The following is a 23,251-nucleotide window of genomic DNA, read 5'->3' on the forward strand; positions in this document are numbered from 1 at the left end:
AGACATATGTATTTGATCTGATAGGCTCCAGCATACCCCCGCGACCCCATGACAAAAACATGCGGGAGTTTGTTGTCATTCTTTGTATTGTCCAGCAGAGGGAGGTAAGCAAGTGGGGTGCAATTCAGGTATCCACGCCCCATTTTCCATGAAGTTTACTTTCAAATATCTTCCTACAGCTGTTGTGACAGATACGCTCCTTGGTCTGTCTTTTTAACGAATAAAACAAAATCAAATATTTATCCTATGCATATTTGAGGTGACTGGATGTGCACGTTATTTTAGGGAAAAGTTCATCCAAGCTAGGTCTGTTAACGGCATATTTATCACAACCCCCTTTTAGAAAATGTTCGATGTACTGTATATTTTTGAAAGAAAGCAATGAATTGCAACGAGATGCAGAGGCGTGTTAGTTGTACTTTTACAAACTCTCCACTAGAGGGACTAGAGAATAAAAGCGGGGTACAAGACTGGTTATGTCCACAAAGAACTCTCTTTCAAACACTGTAAATTATAGCGATATTGTAAAAATAATGTAAAGGAGACTTACTCACAGAATTATTTCCTGTAATATGGTATAAATCTAAATATAAGTACAATTCCTCCATTTCCAAGTTTATATTGTTACATTATGCAAAATATGTCACCATTCATCCAGATATATGTTGTATGACATTTACACAAAGTAGGTCTGCAGTCAACTATACATGAGGGTAGAATTACTGACATAAAAGAGGAATGTATCCATGAGGTCAGTAGAGGAAACATGACTGAACCATAATAGTGATTTATGACTTTCAGGGGTATTTTTCAGCATGTCCAATAGTCAGGGGTGGAATAATTGCAGTCAAAGTGAGCTAAAGTGGAGTCCACAAAGGCATGCGCCTCCGTCCCGAAGTAGAAGACTCTGGCATGGCTCCTTGTAGGCAGCAGAGTAAGGATTGGGTTGTATTTTTGGAAGGGTGTGTGTGTGTGTGTGTGTGTGTGTGTGTGTGTGTGTGCATCGGTCGCCTTGTTAGGTCCGCTCAAATGTTTCCCCCAACGGGGCCAGTCGGGAGACAGACTGCTGGGTGGCAGGGACAGGGCGGAGAGGGGCTTTTCTCCGTGGCCACCTGAAAAGCCATGTAAGACATTCTGGCTTGTCAGGACACAGCCACAGCAACCACTCAACTCTAATTTAGTTTATTCGTCTCTTCGTTAATTTGCAACTGTGAAACTGAACTACTTGAAGTGGAGAAGAGCCATCACGCGGTTCTCAAAGTTGGCACCGGATTTTCATGGACACGCTCAGAAATCTACAAAGCAGAAGAGGTCTTCTCAAGTTGAGCACTCAGGATATCTCCAACCAGTTTTGATGTCAGCTGAAGGTGAAGTGGGTCTGACGCGGGTTTTAATCTTTAGCCAGGCTACAGACTCCAAAGCTTTGGGTGTGTGTCTGAGCCGAGATGAGTGGGGGTCGCTTTGAATTTGATGATGGTGGCGCGTACTGTGGAGGCTGGGAGGGCGGCAAGGCGCACGGCCACGGCATCTGCACCGGCCCCAAGGGTCAGGGCGAGTTCTCCGGATCCTGGAACTATGGCTTTGAGGTGGTGGGGGTCTACACCTGGCCTAGCGGGAACACCTACGAGGGCTACTGGTCTCAGGGCAAGCGTCACGGCCTCGGGGTCGAAACCAAAGGGCACTGGATTTACAGAGGGGAATGGACACACGGCTTTAAGGGGAGATATGGCATCCGGATCAGTGTCGGCAGTGGGGCGAAATATGAGGGGACATGGAACAATGGCCTCCAGGACGGCTATGGAACTGAAACCTACGCAGATGGAGGTATGATTTGCAGCTTTATCACAACTTTGGATTCATTCTGGTGCCAAAAATGTGCATGCAAACAAAATGAAGTTGCAAACATTTGCTGCACAGTTAAAAGAAACAATACAAGAACAATAACAAAAGGATGTTTTAAAATGTCACCTGCAGTCCATGATAGTAATATTATACAACATAAATGTGTTACTGGGCATATTGTTTATTTGAGTTTGGGTTGATTTTGGGTTGCTAAACCTTAATATAACATAATGTAAGTTTTTACAAATAAATATTGGATAAAACCTGAGTGTTAAAAAATCCCCACCTGTCAAATACAGTTTAGTATGTCTCAACATGTATACATTTATTTAAAGAAATAATTAAAGTAGGATATAAAAATAGTATGACGAGCACTAAAAATGTACAGCTGTGAAATTCAACTGTGCATCAACAGTGAGGTCCCTCCCTCCACAGCTGACTCATCAGCTCTGATGACAGGCTAGTAGAAGTTGCAGTGGCGGTGGAGGGGGGTGTGATGGCTCCAAATGCGCAGATGTAATAATAGCCCACAGCCCCCCTGCCCTCCTGGCCTCTCGGCTGCCTTGCTGTCACTATAATCCACACATATGTCAATTTTAGCATGAGACCAGACCCCGATATGACTTCTCATGGGTTGGCATGAATGAGCAAAAGACTATACAGGAAAGGAGAAAATGCATAGGTGCACAGTTACACCTGTGTCATCTTCAGTTTCAACTTCAACATAGTCAACATCGTCCAATCAGTTAAGTCAGTCCTAACTGGCTAAAGCGGTTTAAGACATTGATTGCAGAGGTTGCCTAATGTGCAGTCACTAAGAAAACACAGCACTAAACCTATGCCACAGGTTTCTATCACTGAAGTCAATCTACCTATACACCGCTCATGCTCAGCGTACATGTTTTTAGAACCATTTTACCTCTGATGCCACAAGCTATGATAAAGCTTTTTTGAGTTACAACTTGTTAACTTGGGGGACAAGTGGGCAGCATTCATGGAGAAAACAGGGACCAGATCCAGATGTTGTGTAAGCATCCTGGTCAAGGAACAGGCTGGAAATGTTTTTGGATGTGGGGAACAACTGGAATGGCTGGAGAAAACCACCCCATAGGGAGAACATGAAAACTCCCCACAGAAAGGCCCAAAGCCCGAATCAAACCGGAGCCTTTGTTGTTGTAAGACAGCAGGGGTAGGACCCTTCCACAACGATGGTTAATTAATCAGGCCTCAGATATGAGCTCAGGTGACCAAATGGTCGTTTCACAGGCTATGGAGTGGTTTATACTGAGCCATTCTAATGGTATGTTTCAGGTACTTTCCAGGGTCAGTTCACTGGCGGGATGCGGCATGGCTACGGAGTCCGACAGAGCGTCCCCTATGGCATGGCAGCAGTGGTCCGCTCGCCTCTCCGTACTTCCTTGACCTCCCTACGCAGCGAGCACAGCAATGGCACAGTTCTACAGCAAGACATCCCTATCATCACCACCACCAGTGCTTCCGGTGAGGAGACACCTGTCTCCAACCCTGCCCACCTGGGACCATCCCGGGGAGGCTTCGCCCTCACTCTCCAGGTGGACCCAGATGCAATGAAACCCAAGAAGAAAGGTCTGTTCCGCAGGAGCTCTCTGTTGGGAAAGCTGAAGAAATCCGACTCGAGCACTTCACTATCCAGCCAGAAGAGCAAGATAAGCTTCCTGAGGACGGAATCGGCTATGAGCTCCAACGCCAGCGACACCAACTCCACCATCAGCATGGGGGACGAGAGCCTGGTCGGAGCAGACGACTTCCCTCCGGTGGAGGCGGACATCGATGCCACAACCACAGAAGTCTACATGGGCGAGTGGAAGAACGACAAGCGCTCTGGATATGGAATAAGCGAAAGATCTAGCGGCCTCAAGTACGAAGGCGAGTGGCTGAACAACCAGAGACACGGCTACGGCTGCACCACCTTTGCTGAGGGCGGGAAAGAAGAGGGCAAGTACATGAACAACATGCTGGTGAAGGCTGTGAAGAAGAGAGTGATCCAACTGAAGGGAACCAAGATCAAGCAAAAGGTGGAGCGGGCTGTGGAGGGTGCTCAGCGGGCCGCCGCCATCGCCAAACAGAAAGCAGAGATTGCTGGTTCCAGGTATGAACAGACTGATCCATTTTTTCTTATAAATAGTGCTTGTAGTTGTACCTTTCAGTTTCAGGTGGTTTCACGCCTTGTTGATCTGATTGGCCCCTGGTGTGACAGAACATTAGTCCAGTCACCTTCCTTTTTTTGAATGCCAGGACTTTTCCAAACAGGAGTTCTTGTGTTTTACTGGTAGTATTTTGTCTAGCGAACCACTAGGTGTGTCAAAGTAGGATGTAAGGCTAAATGACAATGTTGGCATGCAAACATAATTCCCATATGGTCGGTTTTAGCAGGTAGAGCTTAGTTTGGTTGCAGTCTTTATGTTAGGCATACTTCAGTGTGTTACTTAGCATAAAAAAATATACAGCTCATTTTATTTAGCGCTAGGTTTTGCTGAAGACAGCTGTTCCTTCTTGTTTGAAAAACTGCCAACTGCCATTAATGCAAGTATTAAGTATTATATTATGTTCATAAGCTAATTATTTGACAGTGCATTTTAATATGGGGGAAATAGTCACTTTCCAGACATCAGTAAAGTCAAGGCAAAATTATGGAGTCAATTTTCAACATTAACCGATAAACACGCAGGCCGGGGGGGCGGACGCTGACCAAGGTTCCAGTCGATTATTGTCAATGATCCGTCTGTGACCTTACAAGGTGTTTTCATCTTCTGCACCTGAAACAGTCCTGTTGTTTATAGCAGCATGACTTCCACTGATGAACTGCAGACTACCATCCCGGCACATAGAAATCCAAATATTTCCCTACAAGTAGAAGTACTATACAAGATTTATGAGACAGGGCTGATTGCATCATTGCTTTTAAACTCACTGACAATGTCTGGATGCTGCTGAGTTACACTCGGTAATGTTTAGTTTGTCTCACGATAAATGAGCTTTTACTGCAGTTGATGATTATCTACATTGAAAGTAACATTAAGAGGCTTTCATTACAATGAAGACTTTCTTATACTCTACCTCAGCAGTAAACCCATTACAGCTGTGATGACAGCAAAAACACTTTGGTGACATGCATTAGTGACACACTGGAGCAATAGGACGACTTTCCAGCACTCGAAGACCAATTACGGGAGTTACGTCCCTTGCTCAACGGCACCTGACTGTGAAAGTGGAGTGTACCAATATCCCTTCTGGGGGAAATAATGGTGGTTTGATCCCAGACTGGATACATAATCACAATGCCACATCTGATAAACTAATCTATTTTAAATGCAGTCACTATTGTTCAAAGCTAATACTTAAGGACTCGGTCTGCCAATGGACTGATTGATTTTTTTTGGTAATGGTTTAATTTATTTTAAACATGCATACATGTTACATTGGAATTACGTCTGTCAATCGATTAAAATATTTAATTGCAATTAATCGCATTTTGTCCATAATTAATCCCAATTAATCGCAGACAGAAAGAAGACTTTATCGCTAATAAGTAGGTATGTAAATCTCTTCGATACGCATCTAGATACACGGGTTAAGATACGGTTCAAGAACAATATATTTTAAAAATCAAACAATTTGATACAATTTGATGCAGTGTGGCAAACAATACGATTCAACGGTTACATTTCTTCTACAACAGGGGTCACCAACGTTTTTCCTTGTGAGAGCTACTTTTACAAAATGAAAATGGCCAAGAGCTACTCATTTTTGTAACATTTATTTTCAGAGCTTATTTTAAACCCAAACAAAGTGAATATGCTTGTTTTACCAGAACATGAACAAAATGCTGGTGTCCACAACTCACATTTAGTATTTCAGAATGCATTTCTTTCTACTGTTCTTTCATTACTAACTGAAAACCTGAATGAAAAGCAGGCTTGCGGGCACCTCATGTGGTCGTGGGGGGCTACCTGGTGCCCGCGGGCACCACGTTGGTGACCTCTGTTCTACACGTTAATCTTATATTACCTGTCCGCGGGAAACGCAACTGTAAAAGAAAAAAAACACTTACAAAAATAATAATAATTTGTAACTAACTACATCAAATTTTCTGGAAAGAGATATGCATTTTGGAAACATTGGCCATTATTTTATTTTTAAAAAAATACAGTTAGAAATCCCGTTTTTCCAGTTTTTGCATGTTTAATGCGAGCTGTGACTTGTCCCACTTTGTTCGACGCTCCTTGAACCCACCTTCTAACTTTCTCCCATGCTGTACCTTTTTTTCTTTCACCTCATATTTGGTCCCAAATGCTGAGACTATGTAGGAATGCATAAAGGTAAGATTTGTAGACCTTATTGAGTGCTAATGCCCATATTTTTGTGGTGCACCTCTCTGAAAAACAAACTCCAGGTACGTACTGGTGGATGGTGGCGTTGTATTCATTTAATACTTTTAATTTGATGTTGTTCCTGTCTTAACTTTACACAATACATAATAAATAAGAAAAATTAGATCGCTATAATGCACGTATGTTTTGCTGACGTGTTGAAAGTCCCGGTGACTAGCTAGCGCGCTACTAGTTCTCTTCTTCGGCAGCGGTCACATTGACACAAGCCCCCAAACAGCTGTCCTTAGCTATGCCTGCCGATAACTACCAGCTTGTGCCCCAAATTTTAGCTTGCGGTTCAAAGCAAAAAATTAGCCGAAAGATGGCTCGCATTTAAAAAACACTCATTAGTTGGGACACTCGTGTGCCAAGGTACCACTGTATAAATGACAATAAAACACTGGCAGTGCTCCACCTTCTCCCTTCAGCGACAGTAGATACAAATAACGTTGATCTTGTTGTGAGAGCCGTCTACCAGGGCTTTGAAGCTAAACTTACTATTCAAAATACCCCTTTCTTTGTCCATTTCTCCTCAATATTTGTTCCCGCTTGGGCTGAGGTTCAAACAGGACGTGCCCATGTTAATCGCCCGCCTCAAAAAATCGTGCCATGAAAGGGAACTTTCCTTTAACGCATTATTAACGCGTAACTTTGACAACCCTAATTGGATTACATCACATAGTACAACAACTACTCTCTGTTGCACATCAATTACAATACATTTGTTCACTTCCTGTATTCCAAATGTACTCTTTGCCAATTTTAAATACATAGGAAAATGATAAGGCAGAATAACAGTGCGGTACAAAAGGAGTCAATGTTTATAACCACTGTAAATAAATGTCATAATAAATAATAGTAAATAAATAATAATAACTGATGAAAAGGTTAATAGTTGACAGAAACATAGTTTGATGAGTGAGTACACACAATGTACTCACAAAGAAAAGAAGAGTTAGTAGTAAGTGCAAGAGTGGTGAGACATCGCATTGCAGGTGCACAGTGGTTTAGGAATCTTCTTCCTTGTACTTTGTAAACACCCGGTCTAAAACTCTTTTTAAAATCAAGTAAGCATATCCCTATGAAAGATGGTGAGAATAACGTCATAAGATTCAAGATTCAAGATTCAAGAGAGTTTTATTGTCATGTGCATGGTAAAACAGCAGTTATACCATGCAATGAAAATCTTATTCTGTTCATTCTCCCAAGAAAAGAAAGAAAACACAAGAAAGAATAAGAACATAAGAAACATAAACACATAAACATATACAGTATACCAATAAATTAAGCAACAAAAACAGAAGAGACATTAATACAAATAAATAATACAAATAAATAAATAAATAAATAAAGTGCTATGAGTGTGTGCGTGTGTTGCGTGCGGAGTGTGTGAGTGCTTCGTTGAGAAGCCTGATGGCCTGTGGGTAAAAGCTGTTTGCCAGCCTTGTGGTCCTGGACTTCAAACTCCTGTAGCGTCTGCCTGACGGTAGGAGTGTGAATAATGAGTGTTGTGGATGTGTGCTGTCCTTGATGAGGTTGTGTGTTCTGCGTAGGACTCTAGTTTTATAAATGTCTTGCAGTGAGGGGAGGGCTGCCCCAACAATGTTCTGTGAGGTCTTGATACCCGCTGGAGTGCCTTCCTATCACGTGTTGTACAGTTACCGTACCAAACAGTGATGGAGGCGGTAAGGACACTTTCCATAGTGCATCTGTAGAAGCAACTCAGGATTGTGGTGGACATGCCAAATTTCCTCAGTCTTCTCAGAAAGTACAGTCTCCTTTGGGACTTCTTCATAATTTGTTGGGTGTTGTATATAAATAAACAATTAGATAAAACTACAAACTCTTAACCATTACACATCATGTTGTTATATAACAGCGTCGACATGACATATGTGTTCCAGGTTTCCTCATTGTCTGATCTCGGGGCAATGGAGACTTGGGTTAAAAATACATGGCCAACATGCTTGCTGCATGGAGAGCTAGACTGTGCCTCCGCAGACCAGTTAGTGAAGCGTTTAGCAGACACTCACACACTGTGTGGACTTTGTTCTGGTGTATGCAATGGCAGACAGGCATCTGGCGGGGTCTTGTGTGTCGGACAGGGTGTAAATGACGCACACTCAGGGGCCTTGTTGTCACGGAGGAGCCCTGACTAAATATGGACAGGCGCACTCTTGCTGTATCACAATCACAGGGGAATGCAACAGCTGATTATCCTCCACCCCGTCCCTGTTTTCCTGCCTCGTCACAGATACACACCCAAAATGTTTTCTTAAGCTCAAATGCGGTCAGTGCGCTCAACCTAAAGCTGCTTCTTGTCCTACAGTAGGTGAGGAAGTCTACTGGAACTGGGACAAACGTTGTTTGGAAATAGCCCCACTTTCAACCCAACACCGGCTCATTTCATCATCCGCTGTATTATTTATGCCTGTTGCTAACAATTGCAGGTCACAGAACTAGGCCAATCTTGCGTCAGTTGTGGTGTCAAATGGTTCCATGGATATAAATATGACGCACCTCATAAGCACGTATTCAGGTGATAAAGGACTATAAATGTAAGACAAGCTTTAGTCGTGCAGCCATGATTATAGGGTACTGCTGATCTATGCAATTTATTCTGGTGAACAATTAGCAGGTTGTAACATTTGTAAAGAAACTGAGCTAGTGTTCTTATGTGTGAGGATCATCTCGGGAATGTGTCTATTTTGGGATGTTATGATTGAGAATGTTGATCTGGAGGAAGAATGACTTTTGCAATTAGAGACATTGCAAGTAACTCTCAATCAACCTCAATAAAGCGGGTTAAATTAACAGTCAATATATAGAAAATTGAATTTGGCAAACACATTTAGTTATGTTCTGGAGCATGTAGTTGTCTTTTTATAGAAGCCAAGTCACTCTTTCACACTTGCTCTGCTTTGCTCACCATCTCCCTGAGACACACACAGTTAAACAGGACCCTTCACACAGATCCAGTGGCACATGCCAGAATGACAGAATATCTCGCCATCAGCAGACTCCAGGACAACTGCAGCAGGACAGAAAACAGATGACCCACAAGGAAACCCTTTTTATTTGCATATGTAAAATATAGGCGTATACCATTAGTTTTAGTAGTGTCATGCAGGTAGTGGATTTCTATGCCGTATACTACCGTCATTTTCTGATGTATAAGCCGCTACTTTTTTCTTAAACTTGAACCCTGCGGCTTATACAGCGGTGCGGCTAATCCATGCCTATGTTCTAATCTCGTGACATCTCCTTTACTTCGGAACTACCACTAATCGTTTAAATACTGTGCCGCTCAGCGAGGAAACGGTAGCTCTTTCTTCGGCAGGGGCCTATCACAACCTATCAGTGAACTCACAATGACGCTTTCAACCCTTTCGAAATCACAGGAGGTCATTACTCAATATAACAGTCTCACTCACGGTGTCATCTTACAAAGACCGCTAAACTCGTCACACAGCAACCAAACACTCAAAAGATAGCTAAGAAATATACAATACAATTACCAATACGAGTTTAAAATAAAAATAGAACTATTTTAACGTTTTCCCATGATACATTTTGTCCCAGCAAAGCATTTCATTGGTTATGCCTACCGGGGCGATGCAATGATGTCAGCCTCCCTCTGTGCTCCCATGACTCCCTCTGGTGGACAGAGGCAACATTGCAGTGCCTTGGCAGGCGTAACCAATGAAATGCTTTGCTGGGATGAAATGCATTATGGGAAACCGTTAAAATAGTTGATTTTTTAATCTTCTTAGCCTTCTTTGTAAGATGACACCGTGAGTCAGACTGTTATATTGAGTAATGACCTCCTGCAGTTTCCAATGGGTTGACAAGCTTGCTCATAGCTCATGATTGGTTCCTATCAAATAAAGAGCTACCTTGTCCTCAAGGACTCGTGCGTGCCACAATAACCTAAATGTATATAACTTTTTGTGTTCTGAAGATTTGGATGGTTCTTAAATTAAGATCACTTAAGACAAAGGCAATCAGATCTTTGGTAAACTTCTCATTTATTATGAAGCCCCTACCTAAAAGGCAACAATGTAACACATCAATGTTGCTTTTTATATTCAAAGAAAGTTTATTAAGCGTGGACAATGTGGGGCATTGGTAATGTAGTGGCTACCACAGCTGCTTTTTTGGCACCTAGCCCAAACTTCATACCCAGTCAATGTCTCATTTGCTTAACTTGGATTGACCAGTGATGTGTCAAGAATATGAAACTCTTACCCTAAATCATTGAGCTTGTCCTCACCCATTGGTTTCTGTTAGTATCAATGTCATGCTCAGTGTGGAATATTTACAATGTGAAAACTGTCTCCATATAAGTGCTTTCTTAGTTTTATTAGGCCTTAATGGTATTTTATAATATTCACAGTTTCATTCTTGTTGTCATGTATTGCTCTGTTTGCTGTACTGCTGTCACACATTCATTTACCTCTGGGGAAAACTGAGCAGTTTGCTCCTTAAAAATATTACAACATTGGTTCTAAATGACCATGTAGTCAAAGTGAGCTATGTTTTCCTTTTCACTTTCTCATGCCCTCCAAACATTAGTCACAAAAGCTGATATAGAGGGTGCCCACAAATTTTATTTACGGCAAAAAAAAGTACACAAATAGAATTGATGACATGTAAAGTAATGCATGTGTGAATGTATAAATGAGAGGCATTACCTTCAATTTCTTTGTAGAAAGGCGCTTTATCAAAGTACTTGTATTCATTTACAGCGCAGCCTTGACACATGCAATATGGCGGCGACCTTGGCCTACGGCTCAGCGCTCAATCCATCTATGGCTGTGCAGAGTGCTAGAAGCAAGTTAGCAAGCAAATGCTAACATGAATGACGGCACAAAAGTGATGGTTCTAAGCTGAATGCCACAGCCCCAATGTGGAGGTGCAGCAGAGCCTTCGTCCCGACAGTCAACGCAAAGTAAATATAAACGAAACAGCACAAAACGGTACTTGCTCACAGACAGTGTTACTCGCTACATTGCAAAAGAAATGCAACCTTTCAGTATGGTTGAAAAGCCAACATTTGTGAGAAATGTTTGACAGACAGTACGATTTGCCTGGGAAAACGTACACGTGCATGTCACAAACACCAATTCCTGAACTGTATAACTGAGTGAACAAAGACGTGCTGGACATCAGAAACGCATTTTACTCTGCCGCCACGGATATGTGGTCCAGATCAAGTATGACCCCCTACATTAGTCTAACAATACAGTACATAACTGCATGTGTGTGTGTTTGTGTGTGGTTTTTATTTTTATATTTAACACAGACAGGGTCTATTTTTTATTTTGGTTATGATTGTGATTTTTATTTAAGGGCAATTTTTGCTAAAAGAGACCGTCATCGTGACAAGCTTACCCTAAGGTCATATTTCTCCTCTCTTGTTGAGAAGAATTGTATTACGTTTTTGGGTAGCAGGTTATTGTTTGCCTTATGCGTAATTTTAGCTGTTTGAAAGTTTACCAGATCAGCATATTTTAATGATTGTGATTGTAGGAATAAAGGGTTGGTATGTTCTCCATAAGCGGCATTATGGATTCTCCGATCTTTTTTGTAGCACGGTTAGCGAGAGAAGTGTACTTTTATAGTTATTTTCCATATCGCCACACAATCAGTTAGACATGGTAATCCCAGAGCACAACGGAGAGTATGGAGTCATTTTGGGTCCAGAACAAATTTAGCTTTATTCAGGATTGAGGTATTTCTTGCCACTTTATGTTGTATATTTTTAATCATATTATCATCTATTATGACCCCCAGAAATTGATTTTCGTTCACCCTGTCTATGTCCACGCCGGCAATTTGTATTTGTGCAGAAATATAATTTCTTGTTTTGTTAACTTGTTTTTATACATCTTATACATTTTTTCTCCTAGTTCTTTTCTATAATAAACCTCCTATATAATGTGTTTTTCTTCTTAGAGGCATTTTGCAGACACTTTGTCATCCATGACTGATTTCTTTTGTTTTCATTAGACACGTCTCTTAAATGAACAGTGCTTATCGTATGTGCTTCATGTAAAAATGTATAAATGTAAAGATGTGTGGTCTTACCTTTCATTTGTATACTGAAAAAGCTCTGTTGCTTTGTTGTAAACGTCTAATCACCATCTGTTGAGCTTGAATATTCTCCATTTTGACAGTCAAATTCATTTTTACGTAATAAAATGTTAAAAACTATTAAGATGATACATAAAATCCATTAATAACACAGTTCAATGGACAAATATTTATATTTATTTTGTTATCTGCCTCCCCTGATCACTGGACTAAACAATCTTTAGCGGCAGTGTGAGGGCGGGATTTAATGTTTGCGGCACATGTGAGAGTTTGTACCCTCCAGGCAGCTGTGTAACCGTTGCAAACGGTCCCTTTAATCCGATTTTTTCTGTGCATTCAGGGGTTATCAAGGTTTTTTTTTATCACACTGCATAGGGGAATTAATATTGCTGCTTCCATTTAACACATCCTTCTTTTGCACTTGTGTAAATGCTGTGACTAGAATTCGCGCATTTACAGTAATTAACAAATTTAAAATTACACCGAATTTCAGTGTTACGAAGTTCAAATGTGGCATGTAGTTTAATTCCTGGAGGAGCTGGTTGTTTAAGTATGTGTCGCCTGCATTTTGACAACTTGGCAGTCTATTTCAAAGCTGCATCTGTTTTTCTTGACAATGCCTCAAACACTTGCATGTGCTCCCACTGTGGCCGCTGCTAAATGCGTTGGTTTGCACTAATCAAGTATGGTGTTCACGCGTGTTGATCATTCCAGGAAAACCTTGCCAGGTAGAGGATTTGTACAATGTGAATGGTTTGGAGAAGCTCTCAGCTCCCTTTTGCTGCAGATGGAAAGTAAAGACATGTACACAAGCAGCAGATCCATGTATTGTATAGGACTACTTTAGCAAAGGAGTGATAAATACGTATTGTATCATGTTACATTATTGAAACACAACCATGACAGGGTTGTTGCTATTAATGAAGCATTAATGTAATAGTAAGAATAGCAATGCCCCAACACATATAAGGACATACACTACAGTGTCCACACGGAGGTGAAAACTGCAGAGGAGGAGGCCATCTGTCGCCAGCCTTCCCCAACCGTCATTTATTGGCAACGTAGCCGTGTAGCCCACTGGATGCCATTTTGTCAGCTATTAAACACAATCTTCAGTTGGGAGAAAATCACGGACAAGATGCAGTTGATCCACATCGTAGCCACAAAAAAATCTGTTGGAGCTAAACTTGAATTTGAAACATTACTCAGATGTGAACGATATTCAATTGGATCCGCTCTTGGCCAATGAACTTTACAGAACTTTACATGTCATGAGGATTTTAAAGACTGATTGTGTATGTTCGTGAGATAAGATTGAATGTATTGTAGCACTGGCCTAGAGAAAGCAGCTGGCTATGGGTTATCGTCATATATAACAGTGACGTATCAACAGGAGGTGCAAATGGAGAAGACTTGTTGAGTGCATGTGAACAGGTGAAACTCTGTCATCTAACAGGAAACCTCAAGAGTGTCTAATTGTTCCAGTGGGACCCATCAAGTCGCCCACGGCTATTTTCAGTTCAGGTGTGAGGTTACACTTTGTCAAGTGTCGCAGATTAATCACAGTCAATCATAACAAATCAGCAGAAGTCTTGAATTTCAGTATTCAGCTGCGTGTAAGGTGTAAGGCCTGAAGCGATCCAATGCCACAAATGATACTCAATTTCATTATGTCACATTTTCATCTATGTATGATGTAAACACCTAAACATTGTTTGCTGACAACAAATGCATATTTTTGTTGATTGCCTTTTTTTGTTTGTTTGTTTGGATTTTTTTCTTACTTGTTTTCAACATTGTTTAATGTTTTGCTGTCAGAGTGATATCACTTCAATATGATATAGATGGTATGAGGTAGGGGTGTCCCGATCGGACCTTCAGGATCGGGATCGGCTGCCTATACACTGTATTTGTGAAGATCGGATAATATCGGCTTCCGCCACGAGATCGGGCCGATCCGGTTGCCGTATCACATTCGTAACTCTAAGAGCGCTCTTTGTCACATTTGTCACTGATGTATTGCATCAATAAATGTAAGGATTTTTTACATTTCGTTCACTAACCCAAATAGCACGCACTCTATGCTGGTAAAAGAAGTGAAAAAGGTAAAAAACTGAATTCAAAAAAATTTGAAAGGAAAAAACAGAATTTGTGAAAAAAATAAAACTGAAAAAATGTCATATATTCTAAATCACACCACAAATTGATCTGTAACCATGTCAAATGATTAGTCCCACCCTAAAAGTATTTTATCTTTAATTAGATGGACTTTTATTGGATCTTTCATTTAATTAGGGACCTGACTCACAGAGGTTTGTTACAAAAGCCAAATGATATCGTTGGTCATGCCGTGCAATAAAAAAGTAAATTCAGCAATACTTTGGATGCATTATTTTTTAATGCTTTGAAGAGCTATTTTAATAACCATATTCAATTCCACAAATTCATGTTTGAAACAAAAGCTTATTATTATTCAAATAACAAACAAAAAAATGATTGCCACTGGATTGGGTCGGATTGGCAAGACTATAAAAAAAATCGGATCAGATCGGAAGCCAAAAAATGTGGATCGGATCAGATTTGATCAGCAGGCTTTTACTGCAGGTTTGAATTATCTCACAAAGGGCAGAGTAGTCCCTCTAAAGCCCCAATGTCACTTCCTGTCCTCTCTTTCAGGTCCCCTAGGGAACACATTTATAGTAACACAGTCTTATTTATGTCTTAAATGGCTTATTTACTCTTATTTTGTCTACTATATTGGGTAATACGCGTGTAAAGGTGACTATAGGAGTGTTACTTCATGTCTACAGGGCTCTACTAATGTAAAAAACACAATTAGAAATCATAACATGATTTCTATGCTACGAATATATTCCATTCATAAATAAGGAATCCTAATTTGAGGAAATTCACTTATCACGGGCGTGTCTAGAACCAATTAACTGCAATAAAAGAGGGATTACTGTATTGCATAGTAGGAGACCTTTAATTATCATCTTATTAAGATGATAAAATACACTTTTCCTCTCAGTCTCTCTCGAATTAACATGTTTTTTATGTTAAGTCCTAACTTTTTGTATGCTCTGTAGACAGATTTTGCCTGTTTAAGTTGTGGGGCACAGTCATGTCTTTATGTCATTGTGCTAAGCAATGTTAAGCGGCTTTTCCATTTTCTGGAGTGTTTCATTTAAAATCACCCCTTATATTGTTCAACTGTGCTGCTTGTGTCACCTTCAGGTCCACCCATGCCAAGGCCAAGTCAGATGGAGCCGACCAAGCCGCTCAAGCCTCCAACAGTGAATCCAGCATCGCCAGACTGGTGGCCAAAGAGCTCTCACCTTCCTTCTACCAGCCAGGTCAGTGGACAACAACATCGTGTTTACTTCGAATATGATATTTTTACCACCTAAAAGCGACCTCTAAAAGCTGTTCTTTATCCCACCCACATATGTCATCAATAAAATTGAAATAGAAGTCCATGCAAATAGAAAACACATTTGAAACAGTTCATGTGTCTTTTGCAGCTGACAACTAAAACTTCTAAACGGTTTCATAGCGTTTCTCTGTACTGCAGTTTGACCCGTTGGATCCTCGGCTGGGGCTCACTGCCGAGGTCATCACATTTGAATGTCTAAAAAAAGCAACATCATATTTGGTCTCAGGGATCATATCAGTTTCATTGCCAGTCTGGCAACGTACATAAATACGGCCATACAAAAGCTTTACAGGTTTTTCCTTGGGGGAAACATATTACATAAATACACTGGAAAAAGATGTACGGAAATTTGAAGTGTATTATTTATTAAATCTTACATTAGCGAGGTTCTTTACTATGCTGATTCACAGGTCCAGAGTACCTGAAGAAGAGAGTGATGCAGGAGGTCGCAGAGGGAAGTGAGAACACAGATACCGTCATGCATGAGCCGCTGTTGTCTGAGGAGGAGCCCGTGCCCACACCGCCTGAAAGCCCTCTTACAAATGAACTAGACCGCCTAATGCCTGGCTCCTCACCAGGACGCACACCCTCCCCCAGTCCAGGCATTGTCATCAAGGATGATTCCAACCTTCTAAGTCCCGGCAGCTGGAATGACGACAAAGCCAGTAGAGGCGGTGGCAGTAAAGGCAGCAGTAAACCCAACAGCAGGCCCAGCAGTCGTCCCACCACACCTTCAAGCGCCGTTCCTGCTTCCACCGCACCAGAGGGCGGTAGTGGGCGCAGTCTCTCTCGGACCCCAAGTCGCCAGAGCAGCAAAAACGAGCAGGGCTCTGATCTGGAGATCAAACCCCTGCAGAAGTTTGATGCAGAGGTAAAAACTCCAGAGGCTGCATCCCAATCTGCAAGGAACAGCTTTATCTTCTCGGATGAAGAAGAAAAGCCTCGACCTAGCCCAAAAGTAACCCCCACCGTTGCCACCCCTGACTCCAAAGCCAATGATCTCAAGCCTGAAAGAGCTCCATCAATCAATGATCAAGAGCAATCTTTGGAAAGAAATAGGCCTCCCAGCAAAGCAGAGACAAAACTGCCAACCAAACGACAACCCAGCCCAGCTCCATCCCCATCGCCTGCACCCAAACCTGAACTTAAGACAGCACCCAAGCCTGTGGAAGCCAAAAGCAACAGTGCTAAACCTCCAATGAAAGTGGATCCCAAAGGAGAGGCCCGACTGAGGGCAACAGTGTTGAGTTCAAATAACGAAGCCGCTGCAGAATCTTTGGAGCAGGAGGTAAGACAGAAAATGTTGAGATTTGCATTGTAGTCATTCATATATATCATAGCAAAGAGCCAGGACAAACCTTCTGCTTGCTTCAGTCAATTTGCTCAATAGTCCTCTTTTTCAGTGTTGGATGGCCTCTTTCATGGTTTCATTGAAGAAAGGGCCTATCAGGGGTTCTGCTTGCTTCCTATAGGTTTTCAGAATGTCATCAACCTTCTTGTCTCACATATTTGATGTCTTTTCCCTCTCAAGAGCCCCAACACCATCATGATCTGCATGGTCATCCTGCTCAACATCGGCTTGGCCATTCTCTTTGTGCACATTTTGTCATGAGGTGCGTGGCACCGCCTCAGGTATGGCAAGCACAGCATGTTTGTTTACTGTTGCTGCCAACATAAATGTACCAGAGAAGGGCCAAAAATGAGTTTTCTAGCTGCAGGTCACCATCAGAGCTGGATAGAGACGGCCTGCCTCCGCCACCATTTGGATCAGAGCTTCAACAGAAGACTGAGGGAGCTCAGAAGTCTTGTGCAGACAGCAGCAGCTCTTCTCGGGGTCTCTGTTGGTGTGACAGTGTGAGGCTCTCCAGGCTGCTGTCTTTGCAGACAAGTGAGAAGCTGAAGGACATGGAATAACTGACACGACTCAGTATGAAGTTGCTGTACTAAAGTGGGGGAGGGCAGGACGGATAAGTGCCTCGGTGCTTCCGCTGTAGAAGCACTGAACGCACAAAGTCTATATTCAACATGGAATGTCACGGCGTGTCAACTTTTTGCAAAAAAAGCTTAATAAATCCTTTAGTACCACTCAAGCTTGCTCTCACCCAATCCGCTGTAACATACTAGTATATTCTCTTCCTGTCATTGAAAACAACAAAACAACAACCTTTTCTCATTCCCAAATTGTCCAATACAGCGACTCGACCTGCCGCCCTGCATTTAAATTGAGATGCTTGGACAACACACAAGCACAAAAAACAAAAAACAGTCTTAACGTTAAAAAAGAGAATGATTTTTTTACGGCATCAGCAGTTGGTTAATTCACGGTAAGGATGGACCACAACTACAACAGGGCTTACGGGAAAAATATCTTGTATTGTGCACTCTGGAGCTATTAGCCTTTAGTTAAAGGTCTCCTTTTATGTCAAATTGGCGTCGTTATAAATGACACATGAAATGGACGAATTAATCAACATCACTTTTAACTTTATTGGAGGCTCTTGTTGATGAAGACAGCACAGAGCGGAAAGTGAGGAGGGAAGAGGAGCCAACAACAACTTCTCAATATCTTTGAACATTTGTGATCCCTGTTTTGTTAACGCCTTTACCCCCAAATTATCTTCCATGATTTCTTCTTTCTTCGCCAGAATGGAACTTTTTGTTAGTGCAGCAAAGCGACTAGTGAAGGTCCCTTACAGAATGCCGTAGTACTGTGTAAACTAAGTATTGCAAGATTTGGTGTTGTGCGTGTGATCGCAGATGGCTGAATAAACATGTAGCATGTCATTAATACAAAAAGATTCAATGTACCCAAAGTGGAAATTACAACAGTTTGATAAGTGCCATATCGTATGATAAGAGAGACCGAGGTTGTAATCATTACTGTTACAACAGTAATATGTGTCCCTCGTGCATGATTATGACCATCAAGAAGGAAACACCTCCTTCCACATGGAACAGGCTTCACTAAATATCTTAAAATAAAGCCTGCCCCTACACCTACAGACGTGTGAGCTGTAAATTCGATTGTTTTGTTTTTCTTCAGCAAACAGACTACCCTAGCATGATGTTGCTGTTGTAATGTGACTGTAAAGTTAGCACTGTAGCTCACATAGCTATGCTAGTGTTGCTAATGTTTGTGTCTGCCCCTCTCCTCAATGTTATGCTGTTTTGATATATAGAAGCGATTAGGTTGGACAAATCCAGAGTTACAGTGTACGGTAGATATAAAAAGTGGATAAAGTGCACAAGCCACACACTGTGTCGGGCATAGACGTAGACAAACACAGCATTAGAGCTACAGACACACAAAATAGCGTACCCAGTAGAGCTTACGAAAAGCACTATAAATTGTCTAAATTCCAGAATGAACGCTAAATTTTTCTTCTTCTGCTGTATTTGATGTTTGGGAATGAGTTTGTGCTTAATGTGATGCAAAGACAAATGCAACATTTACTTGAAATGATTGTTTCAGCGATTAGCAATGTAAAAAAAAAGGGACTGATTAGCTTGTAGTAAGAAATGCGACATTTGTATAGCTGACTGACAGAAATTCTATCCTGGAAACAGAATAGAAAGAATTTTAAGTGGCATTGAAGCTTGAGCGTCCTGGAAAACCTGCATTTGGCTGTGTCCGATGTGATGTTTTCACTGCGCTCGAGTTGTCATTCTGCCACGTCCAAGTTGATCAACTAATCAGGGAAGGCAAATAGGAAGCTTATCAGTGTTTGTGCTGATTATGTTCTGTATGTGCCTGTGGTGTAATGATGTTTTGGGAGGTTTAAATGAAGTTGTGTGCGTTTAGTGGGAGACCAGAAAGCAGGAAATGGATACAGGGAGCTGAGAACAATCACTGCATCGTGTTTGCCTGTGAGCGTTTCGTATTCACTGTTTGTTACATGAACAAAAAATGTTCCGCCGCTCTAAATCCAGCGCCTGATGTGTTTTGAAGCCAAATGAGTTCATCTTTTGTAAGCATGAGGACACTTTGTATTTATGTACCAGATTTAAACATACACCGCATCAGCATTTTGAATAGATTTGCACAAGACTAAATTTATTTATTTCCCGAAGAACTCAGATTACCTCATTTTCGTGAGCTGGAGAATATTTTTCTCAACTCCATGTCTTACATTAAGAGCACTCGCCAGCTATCATTTACCCATTTATATGTGGGGTGTCAATGATATTTTGACTGTATATTTCAAAATTACAAGGTTGTCTATCAGGTTCAAACAAAATTGTCCCTTGATCTTTCAATTGGAATATTTTATTTTGTCGCCTAGCAAGGCATTTTTAGGGCAGACTCCAGTACATCACGGCAGAAGAATTTAACGGTGAGTGACACCATTCAAGTATTCATATATCGAATGTAGTTCATTTGTGTCATCAAATCTGACAACAAAAAACTAAAATTCAATAAAAGTTACACTACTGACTGTCTTTTTCTATGCATTGTCACATATTTACTTTGAACAACAACTTTCCAAATCACCCAAAAGAAAGTCAATCGAGTGACGACAGAAGTATTTTTAAACACCACCTGTCTGCGCAAGGCAGCCTCCGGAAGGTCCCTTGGGCCACTGAATACCATACCACAGTGTTAACTGGATCGCTTAAAACTTCTCTCTTTTGCACTTGTCGGGTGGTAAGTTAACAATTGTTACACATTTCTGTTCATTTCCTTAACTGGATAGGTCACGCGCCTGAAGAACTCAAGCGTTTGACTCAATCAACCGTTTGTGGCTTTTTCAAAAGTCTGATCGACACTGCCCCCATGTGGCTGAAGTCAGTACAGCCACGAGGTCAACATGGTTAAGCGGGTCTTGCCGGTGCTCGCCACTTAAGGGTGCTGTCCCTCTTCGGCTGCACACTACACTTTTTTCAACCAAAAATTAAAAGCACTCCACCACCAGCTGGCATGTTACCAATAGTGGTTTAAAATCAAAGATTGAACAAATAAATGCCTATGTTGTCACAATTCGAAGTTCAACTTTGTAATCTGTTGAAGGAAGACACCTTACTACCTCCTTGCATAACCAGCGCTTTATGTCATGTTCCGCCTGACAGGTTGGACTTTAATTTTGGTTTTCCTCAGTTTTCACGTGGTTTCCTGTTTTGTGCTCTTATTTTGGTTTCCTGTTTGGCTTTGTGGTCGCTGGCGAGCGCATGCAGCATTCCGCGCAAAGGCCAAAACGTAACACATTACACTCATTGCATGTTGCATATTTGCAATCTGAGCTGTGTTTGTTGCTCCGTGGGGCATGTCGTCACTCGCACGCCGATATCATTATCAGCAGAAAAATCGATCCCAATATGATCACTGTTTGTTGTAAACGCGCCCAACTTTGACCCCAGGATGAGAGTAAAATCAATTGATTACCAACGTAAAAAAATAAAAAATAAAATTAAAGATCTCTACTGTCTTCTGATTTTTTTATTTTTCTATTTCTATCTATCAAAAAAAATGTGCGGCCCAGTTCGGCCCCACTCACGGACCGGTACCATAGTTTGTATAATAGAAGTATTTTGGAATCCAGAAGTAGGGTGTCAGATTATCCTTTGCCGGCTGCGCTAAGTATCGTTTAAATCAGGAGTGTCCAAACCTTTTCCACTGAGGGCCACATAGAAACATAGAGAAAAATAGAAGGATGCAGGGGCCATACTGACACATTTTGTTCATGAAAGATGCTAAAACCAATCCGATGTAGGTCAATATCTGAACAAAAACATCCGCATCTTGGCTTTTGTGTTATATAAAGCAAATAGTTGTTATTGTCGTGGCTAATATATATATATATATATAAACCCTTTATATATATAATTCATTCATTTATTTTTCAGAATATGCCAGCGGTCCCCTGGTTTAAATAATTCTAGTAAAACCACAGAATAACAGATGAAATGATACACTTTTGTCGGGCAAGAAGTTGTACTTCACTTTACATTGTAAACTAAAGCTACATGTAAATCCAGGTCACTGTTGCCAGCCCCTCGGTAAGAAAAGTTGCGATTGGCTGTTCCTAGAAGTCGCCAGAAGTTGCTATATGACGTCATCAGATTATTTACATATTATTTGCATATGATGTTGTAACACATCCTGTAGGAAAAAAGCAGAATCTCGTAGGAAAGACAAAAAAGCAAAAACCCCTTAATTACGTTTAGAACTGCAAATAAACTTGAGTCTAAGTTCATTTAAAATTGGCCATCACTTCATCAAAATCAAACAATTTTATCTCGGCTAGCGGCTGTCAAAGTCTAGACAGCGTAATAATTACATCCAGACTCGCCTCCAGCCTCCACCGTTTATCTCGTAGTTAGGACTACTTGTTTAACTTATCCACATGCTCTGACACACTGACAGGTAAGTGACTGAGGCCGAATGAGGCTTGAGTGTAATGAGTAGTAATTTAATGAAGATTCAGAAACGTTTGCGTTTCAGATCCTCTGTAAAACAGGGCGAGATCCACCCCGGTGGCATCGCCCCTCGCACATGTGTGATTCATGGATGCGTAGAGCTCCTCAGTGTGCAGCGAGAGCTCTACCTATCTGAAAGCTAACATTAACCCATTTATCCTATGCTGCTGACTTTGGGGAAGAGGCGGGTCACACCCTGGACTGGTCTCCAGCCAATCGCAGGGCACATATAGACGAACAACCATTCACACTCACATTCATACCTATGGACAATTTAGAGTCTCCAATTAACCAAACATGCATGTTTTTGGAATGTGGGAGGAAACCGGAGTACCGGTAGAAAACCCACGCACGCACGGGGAGAACATGCAAACTCCACACAGACATGCCCAAGTGGAGATTCGAACCCCGGTCTTCCCGATCTCCTGATATTATTATTATTATATTGTTACATTGCCTTATCATTCTTCTATGTGTTAAAAAGTCACATATAGAATGAATAAATTTATATTGCATAAGATATGGAACTGATGGGGGGTAGGATTAAATAGCTCTAAACTCTATCTATCTATCTATCTATCTATCTATCTATCTATCTATCTGGATGGATGGATGGAATACACAAGGTACTTCCAAAAGAGCATAGTTATAGCCCCTAGAGGGCGTCTGTCACTCGTTCTGTGGGAAGCTGCAGAGAGGTCTGCGGACTCATGACTGGCATGTGCTCCATTGAGAAAACCTGCAAATGATGTGGTGTACATTGAGCTTGTTGGTCTCATTTGTTGGTGCATTGTTCACAAACTAGATTGCTTGCTTATTATTTGCTTGATTATACAAAGCAGTAATGAGAGATTTTTATTAAATGGGATACAAGTGGTGGAACTTAAACCTGCTATATGTCACCAACTCCAAATTGAGTGTATAGAAGTGTATGTCACGTTCATGAGGTACGTCACCGAACAACGTTACTCCGTTGTTGTCATTATACTAATTATGTCTTGTCCTCCAAACACTATTTGTGTGGTCGTTTGATGAACATAAACACATGGTGTGT

General features: G+C 41.3%; 1 protein-coding gene across 3 annotated transcripts; it reads left to right on the forward strand.

The window, feature by feature from the left end:
• Positions 1-1,063: 1,063 nt before the first annotated feature.
• jph2 (junctophilin 2) lies at positions 1,064-21,041 on the forward strand. Of its 3 annotated transcripts, none has more exons than XM_054797964.1 (6): positions 1,064-1,824; positions 3,154-3,970; positions 15,585-15,703; positions 16,194-17,071; positions 17,315-17,415; positions 17,496-21,041. In XM_054797964.1, the coding sequence occupies exons 1-5, from the start codon at positions 1,446-1,448 to the stop codon at positions 17,393-17,395; spliced, it is 2,274 nt and encodes a 757-aa protein (XP_054653939.1). In that variant the 5' UTR covers positions 1,064-1,445; the 3' UTR covers positions 17,396-17,415; positions 17,496-21,041. The 3 variants fall into 3 exon arrangements, with proteins under 3 accessions (XP_054653939.1, XP_054653949.1, XP_054653931.1); XM_054797974.1 differs by having other exon boundaries at positions 17,502-21,041; XM_054797956.1 differs by having other exon boundaries at positions 17,315-21,041.
• Positions 21,042-23,251: the final 2,210 nt, after the last annotated feature.

This window comes from Dunckerocampus dactyliophorus, chromosome 1, assembly GCF_027744805.1.
Source record: "Dunckerocampus dactyliophorus isolate RoL2022-P2 chromosome 1, RoL_Ddac_1.1, whole genome shotgun sequence".
In the NCBI taxonomy this organism is placed as follows: Eukaryota; Metazoa; Chordata; class Actinopteri; order Syngnathiformes; family Syngnathidae; genus Dunckerocampus; species Dunckerocampus dactyliophorus.